This window comes from Dioscorea cayenensis, chromosome 4, assembly GCF_009730915.1.
Source record: "Dioscorea cayenensis subsp. rotundata cultivar TDr96_F1 chromosome 4, TDr96_F1_v2_PseudoChromosome.rev07_lg8_w22 25.fasta, whole genome shotgun sequence".
Lineage (NCBI taxonomy): Eukaryota > Viridiplantae > Streptophyta > Magnoliopsida > Dioscoreales > Dioscoreaceae > Dioscorea > Dioscorea cayenensis.
The window spans coordinates 18,547,486-18,558,466 of NC_052474.1; the positions used below are offsets into that span (position 1 = coordinate 18,547,486).

Below are 10,981 nucleotides of genomic sequence, written 5' to 3' on the forward strand. Positions count from 1 at the left end.
ACCTTAATATTAAAATTATAATTAAAAAAATTTAAAAATGAAACCTTAATATTAAAACTATTATTAAAAAATCTAAAAATAAGGCCATAAAAATCGTTGGGACTAAAAACAATTGCTTCATTAGCTTTACCTTTGACTGTTACTAAAGACTCTGCAAAGAAGACAGACTTAACTGTTACTAAAGACTCATTTCATGAGTCTAACATCACATATATGAATGTGATATGCATGATGTATATATTACATATATACTACAATACCAAAAAAGTACATGCACATATGTAAACCATGCATATGATAATAATAAATGCTACAATGCATACTCGATATCTGCTAAAAATTAGGAAATTCAATAGATTATTGATAATTGTAAATTTAAATTAATTGATTTTAAAACAGTTATGATCAACAATAAAAAAAAGAAACAACAAACTCCAGCATAGAGGTAGGAGAGGAATAAATAATCAAAATCCATACCCAAAAGCTAAAATCTCTTGTTAATCTCCATCAAATATGAATACATATGAGCAGCATTTGCTTTCCACTGTATTTTTAAATGACACAAAATATTGAGTTTTTCAATGTTACAAGTCATTCAAGTCAGGAAAAAACATGCAATTGGGGAAGTAAAAAAAAGACAATTATCACTACAGCACAGAGGGAGGGAACCCGTACCTGACGATTCAACGAGCATCAACATAGATAACCCCCTTGAATTTAGCCTTCATATTTCCCTCCTGTGGCTCTGCAAGGAGAACTAACCAGGTTTTAAGCCCACATTAGATTACCCCTTTGAATTTGGCTCCGTATTCCTCCTGGCTCTGCAAGGAGAGTTAGGTTTTGAGCGCCATTACAATGAAACTTCTAAACTAACTAAAGCAAACATAAATCTGGCTGCCAAATACTGAAAAAAAGCAAGTAAAGAATGAGGGTTTATTCTTTTTTCTCTTTAACAAATACACTACTCATTTCACATATACCATCCATTCCAATCAGTTTTACATGAAACAGGTTAAGTGTACAGCTAAATAGCGTAAATATTTGTATTCTCACATGATATCATTTTCTAAAAATTCTATATATAATTGTATAAATGAAATTTTAAAGGTATTAACGGCAAAGAATACCAGCTTTTCAATAACTCATACTTGAAAGGAGAACATTTCAAGTATACACAATTTTAATTTCTGGCCTTTGGGGCTGGAGAGTAAACTATGTAAAACCCACTAAGCTTATGTTTTTTTTTATTTTATCATTTATATCATCTTCAGTTCTTTATCCATAAAAGATTTTGAAGCGATGTTATGTTATATTAGAATCTTACATATTTCATCTAAAAATCTCCACTTTATAATTTGTAAAAATTCTTTTCAGAATCCGCGAGTTTGTTGACATTTCCAAGTAGTAAAATAAATCACTAGACACCCCCTCTAATTTTATTTTAGTTTGTCACCCCCAAAAAGCTTTTTGATGTTTTAGCTCAAATAAAAATGACTCTTCAATTAGATATTAAATATATATTTTTTTAAAAATTTTTAACTAAAAGACCAATGATTTCTACATCAAAATCAATTATATATTTAATATTTTTACAAAGGGGCAAATAAATAAATTTTCACCCCTTAAAACATCAAAAATTGTTCCAAAATGTTGCAAGTAAAATAAAATTAGAAGAGGATTGGGTGACTAGTGATATGCAAAAGGTGGAAAGTAATTATCAGTGGCAAATATAAACCTCTAAGAATAATCCACTACTACAAAAATGCTATACACACACTCATGACAAGCTAATATAAATAGTATCACTATTTATTCAAAGAAAGTAGCTTACCATGAATGTCGTGGAGATTGACCTTCCTGCAAACCATCTTCCGTGCATTGCCTGTTGACAACTTGTTGCAGCTGCAACACTCTCATAGCACAAATATACACAACCATCACTGTTCCTGTACAAGATGAAGAGTGTTACAATGAGAGTAGGGATATCACTGAACATCTTAATTCAAGCGAAGATCCAATGTAGACAGAGAGATCACTACTGACTATTGTAAACTATGTGCCAGAAACGTAAAGAACATCATACAAAGCCAACATAGCTCCAGATAGGAAAAGAATATCAAAAACCAAGGAAAAGTTATGAAGACTGCTGATCCAGTAAGCCTGTGTTTATTGTAGCTAAATAAAGGGATGAAAACTTCTTTATCAGAACAACACCCACATTTCAATTGGGAAAAAACAAAAGCATAACCAATTTATGAGGTACATCTGCCTGGAAATTGTGCAAAATTTTTTCAGAGTAGAACTTCCAATTTCAAGGAGTTCTAACAACGGGAAAGAATGGGCTCAAAGTTCCACCCACAAGCATTTACTATCATCACCAGTGTCTTAGAAAATAGCATATCTCAGAAAATTGAAGCTACTATGCAGTTTTTAAGCACAAGGTTAGTATAGTCATACTGGTGAGAATTTTGTAACAGCTTTCATCACTAAGGCCATGGCTTTAAAAACTCTTTAGATAGTATACATCATTCATAGTAATAACACAACCATCAAAACGAGGATTTGCCAAGAGAGAAATGATTTAATACTTCACAGGGATTGGTTCCAATGGGGTCACAAAGATACACCTGAGAAGGATAACTAATAGGAAGATATAACTAGTAGCAGTGTTATTAAAAGCGAGAAAAGCGCTCGCCTAGGCGCTTAGGCGAGGCGAGGCCCCAACGCCTCAACACCACCTAGGCGAGGCGCCTTCAATGAAGCGAGCCAAGGCGAGCGCTTTTCGCCAAGCGCCAGGCAAAGCGCGCATGTCCTACTTTTTCCTATTAGCTCTATATTCAATACTTTCAATTAGTGTTAATTGGGATTTTAAAAAGGCACATTTACTAATAAGAAAGAAAATAAATTTAGGGGAGAAAAATTAGGTGACTTTACAAAAGGCACATTTACTGTTAAGGAAAAAAATAAATTTAAGGGAGAAAAACTAGGTAATTTTAAATAGGACACAATTACTAATAAGGAAGGAAAGAAATTCAGGGGAGAAAAACAAGTTGGTTTTAAAAAGGGCACACTTACTCATATGGAAGAAAATAAATTTAGGGTATAAAAAATAGGTGATTTTTAAAAAAAAAACACACTTAATAAATTTAGGAGAGAAAAACTAGGTGATTTAAGTAGTATTTTTTTTTTAAATAATGAGTGAATTAAGGGATTAACTTATTAATTAGAGAAAATTGAAGAAACAACAACTCTAAATCTAGTGTTGGAGTTGAAGCTAGCTTAGATGATGAGGATGATGATGATTAGAATTAAATGACTCATGAAGATAGAATTTACATTCTAAAAGCTTTAGTTCTAGACATCTAAGAAGTGTTTTCTTGATTTTATGTTATGCTTTGTTTGACTTAAAGCTGTACTTTGCTTGACTATAATTATTCCAAAAAAATTATATATATATATATATTAGTTATTTATTAACTAACGCTTTACTTTGCTCGGGCGTGCGCCTTTCGTGGCGCCTCTTGCCTCGGGCAATAAAACGTCTTAAGGGCGCCTAACGCTTTTAATTACACTGACTAGTAGCAAGCTAAGATGGATTGTAGAAAGTGAAGATCGACAACAATCCCTATGTGATTGGAGGGCAATTGCAAAAAATCTCTTATGCTTTCCATAAAGAGTCAGTAGTATCAAAGCATGATTAAGTCTTGCAAGAAATTTAATCATAACAATGTTGGAGAAAACCATCCTGATAAGACAACTTTTAAAATAAGGATTTGATGAAGAGAGGAATTATCAGATACTTAATAAGGATTGGTTCCAATAGGAATCACAAAGATACACCCAAGGAAGATGACTAATAGGGAGGATTTTACAGAGTGGAGGAGAAAATCAACAACAATGCCTATGAGATTCAATTGTCAAATGGTATAGAAATATCTAAAACATTTAACAAGACAGATATTTATCCATACTATCGTAATATGAAGCCTTTGACACGTTGTCAAACTCAAAAGTCTTCTTTGCAAGTGGAGGGGACTACTGCAGGGACTCAGATGAAATAAGAAGTCCTTGATAATAGTAATAATGAGTACCAGGGGCAGAGCTACATATGGAAATTGTGCAAAAAAAAATTTCAAAGTAGGACTTCCAAATTCAAGGAAGGAGTTCTAACAATGGTCAAGAATGGACTCAAAGTTTCACCCACAAGCATTTACCATCATCACCAGTGTCTTAGAAAATAGAATATCTCAGAAAATTGAAGCTACCATGCAGTTTTTTAAGCACAAGCTTAGTATAGTCATCCGGGTGAGCATTTTGTAACAGCTTTCAACACCAAGGCTATGGCTTTAAAAGAGAAAGAAAGAAAAGATAAAGAGGAATTAATAGAAAAATCATGACTGTTTGGAATGAGAAGCATAGACCTTAGAAGTGCTTGGCAAGTAAAAAATACCTACTTGAGACCCAGAGCAATGGTTTTAAAAAATATATCTTGATCCCACACACACCACACCACACCACACCATACCACACAACACAACACAACACAACACACATACATAGGTAGGTATACCTACTTGCCATGTTATGAACGTCAAAGGCATGGATGCCACACACATGTGCGCCAATTAATAACACATAGGTCAACATGCAAAATCTTTCAAATTCAAGCAAATGCACATTGTTTCAGTGTTTGGCATATCTTATATTTGCTTTTATCTATTGACCTATGTGTTTCTTTTGCAAGTGTTCTGATCCATTCATCCTTTAAGTAATAATTACAAAAGATAGAAGGTTGTGCATTTGCTTGAATTTGAAAGATTTTGCATGTTGACCTGTGTTACTAATTGGCGCACATGTGTGTGGCATCCATGCCTTTGACGTTCATAACATTCACTTAAAGATGATATTTGTTAGCATCCAATAATTTTTAATCCAGTAATTTTGTATTATCAAGTTTGTTTCTGTGTTTGGCATATCTTATATTTGCTTTTTATCTATTGACCTATGTGTTTCTTTTGCAAGTGTTCTGATCCATTCATTCTTTTACTGGATTAAAAATTATTGGATGCTAACAAATATCATCTTTAAGTGAAAACTAGAAGATCAGCATAAAGTCTATCATGAACATAATGGTGTTTTAGGGATAGAAAAAAAAAAATCAAAAATTTTATAAACCCACTACAATGAATTAACAAGCAAAATTCTGGAATCCCTAATTAAAAATTAAAGTGTAAAGAAAGACTTACTTGTCCACATAGATATGCCTAAGACGACCAAACTTGGAACATTCTTCTTGGACATCCTCTTTTATATCCAAGTCAAAATCTGGTTCCGTCTGTGAGACAAGCAGAGGTTTAGAAAATTGTTTGCATAGAGCAGATAAGACTATATAATTAAAATCAGATACCTCAGTCTTTGGATCAAACATATTCTTCAATAACAAGCATTCACTCGCCTTGCCAACAGGTTCAGTGACCATAGAAGGAAGCGCAGAAGGAACAAGAGTAGGCAAAGAAGCTTGTAAGTTTACAGGCAGGCCAAGACCCAATGGATTTGTAAGTGAACCATTAAGGGCAGGAACTGCTAAGGATTCTGCAATACTGCAAATGGAAGAAATATCAGTACCAAAACATAATTTGAAATGTCACACAAAAGCCAATAAGTAAAAACAACCTCGATGCAGTCCCAGTGCGGTCTAGCTTCTGCATGAGAATAGCCCTAGATTGAGCATTTATTGACTGCACAAGAAAAAAAAATACATAAATTATCAGAAACACGACCCAGAATAAAGAAAAATTACCAGAACCAAAGACTGATTTAGGTTTCGACAGTATAACAAAAATAGATATATTACAACAAATATTACAAATGCTGTCACTACAATAAAATCAACCTAATAATGGTATGATTGCAGCAGAAAGCAGCAAGACAACCGATAGAACTTGCCAGATAACAACATTTCTTAATTCTACTTCAGGAAGTAACTCAATCAACACATGAAGAGCTTAAGAAAAATATAGAATCTAAAAAAACACTAGCAGAATATACATAAAAAGTAATATTCGAAGGGCATTAAATTCAACTTTTCTATAAGTACCCTCCGTACATACCAGCTCACAAGATTAAAAAAACAAGAAAAAGACATACAAATTTAATTTCACCAGAGAAGAAATGTTTTAGTTCTTCAAGCCAGTACATCCAAATTACCAGGTTTTGATTAAGGATACCAGAAATTTACTTACCAAAGCACCATCTTCATCATCCAATTCTGTCGCCGCGCCTGAATCTTGCCCTGGAACATGATCTGTAACTGCTGAAACCTGTGAAAAAGCACATGCAAGCCAAATTTTATTATTTCAAGCACAAAAAATGAAATAAAATAAAATAATCCTCGTTAGTTTGATTAGCAGAATAGAGTGCAAATGAAAGAATTGGACAAGCACAAAAATGAAAAACAATTAGTTGGCAGACCTTGATTATCCGCCCAGCGATATCCAATTTGCCATTTAAACTTTGAGCTGCTTTTGCATGTTCCAATTGTGCAAACTAGGCAACCAAATAACATATCAGTAAATAAGAATTATAAACACTCATAAACCAATATTATATACTCACTTGAACAAAACCATAGCCTCGGCAATGTCCTGTCTCAAGGTCAAGTGGTAATTGCACGAGCTCCACTGGACCAAAAGGTTCAAAGATCTACAAGAATTTATTCATATTCGAATCATGCCATAGGAAACTAATATTTCACGGAAATAAGAAACAGTGGTCATCACAAAAATCATGATCATGTGATCAGATACTAAAATTTCTTGTGAATAAAGAAAACTGACGAATTGCACATACAAATAAAACAAGTACAAAAGGCTTGTAAAGGGGAAATGCCACATGCCCACAGTGTAATACTGTGATATACCCAACATGTCACATCAAACAAACCAATCTTGAAATTTGAAAACCAACAGTTTGAAACTGAGTGCAGGCCCAATAAAATAAAATAAAATAAAATAAGTCTGATGAAATATCAACTTCTCAAACGGATAATATAAATAATATAATAAGAAAACGATAACACGCTGTCAGGAGAAAAGGAAGACATGGTTCTTTATCGGTCTGTATCAAATAAAAGGAAGCCTTATATAACAATGATGATTTAGGCTAACAAATACAAAGTGTTGTCCAGTGTGGGATGTTGGAATTTTTTATCTGAGGTGGAAGATCAAAAGAATGATGTTGGGATGGTTTATGTGTAATAGAAAGCCTCCAGCAAAAGTAAATGGGCAATAATCTTCAGCACACAAAGGATCTTAATGTTAAAAGAGGGAAGCGAGTAGAAGACCTTGAAGAGACGTTTGATATGCTTGAATCTTGTTAAATTCCTTGGAATCATGTTGAGGCAACATGATTCCAAAAATGTGAAAATTCCATGTTTGTTTTGTAAAAAAGATATTAAAAAAACTGACAGATATTTTACATTGACATATTTAATTTACACGTTACGTGCATGAGAATGTGACCATATAGATGGTCTACTTTCCGAAATACATTTTGTATCCTTCATATCAAGCTTACCTAGATAGAAGGCCTAGATAACCAAAAAAAGTTTCACCTTGACAAAAAGCTAAGCTCTTATGATAAATATGGAGTCTAATATGGGTTGAAGAGAGATATTTGAAAGCATCTGGCAACCCACCAACCAAACCAAATGCCCCTTGATGCAAACCTTCAAAATACGTAAATACGAGCCAATCACACATCTCTTAGAAAAAAGAAAATTGCAGCATAAAGAATGTCCAAGCAACAATACCACATATATTGCAAAACTGCGCAATCGAGACCTCAACTTAGAAGTTCACAGAAGTTTGCAATTACGGCAGTAAACTAGACTCTCAATGAATAAATGCTCCAAGTATATGGTCATATCTACCTGTCGTAACTGGTCTTCTGTGATGCTGAAGTGTAGATTTCCAACATACAACTTCCTGAGAGCAGCTACTCCGGCAGCTCCTGCAGCCCCTGCAGTGGTAGACTGAACTAGATTCTTTTCAGCTTCAGAAGGTTTGACCATCACAGGTTGTCCAAGAAGAAGGTGACCAGACAGAGCAATCGCGTTTGGGACTGACATTACATCATAAAATTCAACATACCTGCAGATCCACCATTAACATCTTATAGCAAGTGTCCTATACAACTATAATCATCACATGATTCAGATCTTATACCAATTAAATGGATAAACTATACTTAATAAAATTAAAATTGAGAACTTCACTTGCTTCTCTGAAGCATGCCAATAAAAACATTATTAGAAGAAAAAGAAAAGCAAAAAAAGGATGCAGATAAGAGCAGTTGTAAAGATAAAACCCTTTTAAGACATTCAAAAAAAATTTTGGCCAACCATAAAGTTCATAAAGATGGAGGCACTTTCTAATTTCAAAAATCACATTCGTCATCATAAAGCATTCTCCACAGTTTATTAACTCCAGAGTTGAAATATCAAATACAAAATTCAGAAAATGAGGGGTTTCATCAATATGTCGTTAAATAGTCAGTGTTGAATATGCGCATAAGAATGATAGAAGTAGTATACATACCCAACTCCTTTTGATCTCCTAGAGTTTCGATCCATAATTAAGCGCACATCCCTGACCTGAAAAAAGAAACTGCTCAAAATTTGTCCCTTCGAGCAAACAAAAGGAACATGCATGAAAATTACAACTTACAAAACACACCAACACCCTTCATATATATTAACCATCATGGAAGGAGTCTATTAGATCAGCAATCAACTTTGCCAATCATTATCAAACTCACCAAATAAAATGTATGTTGAGCCAAAAAAGTCATTATAATACGCCTCATTGAAGGCACGAGAGGATTGACTGCAATAAGAAGCAAATGTATCTCAATGACACAGACGAAGATTATTTGAATGGTGAATTTTACATCAACTCTTCTAGATACATGCTAGCAGATGCAAGCACAGCATGAAACAATCACACAATGAGTTTAAGTACTTCATGGAAGTAATAGAGCACTATACCTGAAACTCCATAAGTATATGCAAATGCAAGATCACTTTTTATATGGTGGGTGTATGGTATCTCAAAACATGCAGTTAAACCTAAAAATCATCAAATAAACATCAACCTTATACTGTCCTAACAGCAATGCACATAGTTATTTATTTCCACCAACCTTTCCTACTTGAGAGAAGAACTCATAAACATCCCTCTCAGTTGCCTTCAAAGGCATCTGTAAGAGAAAGAGATACATTAAGTCAATAGAAGGATGGTAACATCAGTTATGAAAAAAATTGTTTCAGCATTCTTTCCGTACCTGATATGCAAAAACAGTCCTTTGATCTCTTTCAGGATCAGCTTCAAGCTCCACGACTTCTTTTTTATCTTTATACCTCCTAAATTTGAAGTGGATTTGAAACATGGAAAGCAAAATTAAAAAGGAAAAAAACCAATGGGGAAGTTAGCCAGCAGAATTGAGCGGGTCTCTCATTAAAATATATTTACAATATGTAACAAAATAATAATCATCAAAAGCATATACACAATAATACACGATGAATAATCTAATAAAACAAGATAATAACACCACTTACACATCAATATGAGGATAAATGCCAGCAATCAGAGATGTGTTTATGCAGGCTAGGAGCGGTATTGCAATACTCTCTCAGACTGACATATGGAAGAATGTCATGACCAGGTTACAAAATTTTACTTAGGAGAAGTCTAAGCATACGAGGATAAATGCTTGCAATCAGAGATGTGTTTTGCACAGGGTAAGCGAAGTACTGAAATTACATTCTAGACATATTAATGTCATGACCAGGTTACAAGACTTTCCTTTAAAAAAGATATTTGCAAGCCATTCTGACAAATTTAATTTCTTAACTCTCTTACTAAAAGTAGAAGTCATACCCCTTAAAAAAGTACAAAAGGACACAATTCAACAAACAATATCATTCAATGAGATATGAGCGCATTCTTGGCTAATTTTCCAGACTGATAAAACAATTCTAAAAAAATCAAGAAAAAATCAGGGATAAAACAGTATTAAATCATACTTAAATGACTCAAGATGGAGCATATAGGTCTAATCAATCAAGAACCAAACAGGTAAAAAATCATTTGCCACATTCTCAAGAATAATCAAATTACAAACACATAAAAGAAACAAAGAACGCAAGAAGATTGAAAGAAGTTTTGAATACCTGCCCTCCCTCTCCCTCAACTCTCTTTCAAGCTCTCGTTCTCGCTCTCTTTCTCTTAAAGCCCTATCCTTGCTTCGAGACCTCTCCATCTCTCGCTCCACCTCATGCCTCCGCGAGTGGCTACTACTCCTCCGTTCCCTGTCCTTCTCCCGATCATCATCTCTATCATGCTTCTTTGAGCGGCTACTGCTCCTCCGCTCCCTGTCCTCATCCTTCTCATTTCTCCTCGAGTGGCTACTGCTTCTTTGCTCTCCATCTCTCTCCCGATCTCGCGCCCTATCCTTATCTTTATCGCTCTCCCCCTTCTTCTCTCGATCCCTCTCCCTGCTCCGGCTTCTCCGGTGATCACGATCCTTATCACGGCGGTCCGATCTCGATGACCGCTCCCTTTCCCGGTCCCGATCTCCTGATTCACCGTCTCTGTCGTGGCGACGCGAGCTTCGTTGTTCCTTCTCCTTGTTCTCTTCCGCGGCCGGCGCCTCCACAGTCTTCTCCAGGTACTCATACTCGTCGAAGTCCGCCATGGCACTCGATCTCGGAAACCCTAGAACACAAGGGGGAAGATAACCCTAGTTCTTGAAACGGGGGGTTTAGGCCTTAAAATTTAGGAAGGAAACCAAGTCGAGAGGAGATTGCCTGTGAATTGACAATCCTGCCATCGGTTTATAATCTCATTTGTGGATCAATCTCCACCGTCCGATGAACGACGCTGTTTTGTAATTATTTCAATTATTAATAATTATTTCC

At 34.9% G+C, this 10,981-nt stretch overlaps 1 protein-coding gene across 1 annotated transcript; it reads right to left on the minus strand.

Moving 5' to 3' along the window:
- Positions 1–549: 549 nt before the first annotated feature.
- LOC120258867 (RNA-binding protein 39-like) lies at positions 550–10,840 on the minus strand. The gene is made up of 13 exons (XM_039266319.1): positions 10,235–10,840; positions 9,343–9,421; positions 9,202–9,258; positions 8,598–8,653; positions 7,931–8,150; positions 6,616–6,702; positions 6,472–6,546; positions 6,243–6,320; positions 5,674–5,738; positions 5,408–5,600; positions 5,247–5,335; positions 1,832–1,946; positions 550–821 (listed from the first exon to the last, which is right to left on the minus strand). Exons 1-13 carry the CDS (start codon positions 10,756–10,758, stop codon positions 780–782), a joined length of 1,680 nt encoding a protein of 559 aa, XP_039122253.1. The 5' UTR covers positions 10,759–10,840; the 3' UTR covers positions 550–779.
- Positions 10,841–10,981: the final 141 nt, after the last annotated feature.

Coding starts and splice junctions, on each gene's coding strand:
- LOC120258867 (XM_039266319.1), bottom strand. CDS start 10,758: ATGGCGGACTTCGACGAGTATGAGTACCTGGAGAAGACTGTGGAGGCG. Junction 6,703..7,930: donor CAGAAGACCAGTTACGACAG/GTAGATATGACC, acceptor AAATTCTTGTAG/ATCTTTGAACCTTTTGGTCC. Junction 6,547..6,615: donor GAGGCTATGGTTTTGTTCAA/GTGAGTATATAA, acceptor TTGGTTGCCTAG/TTTGCACAATTGGAACATGC.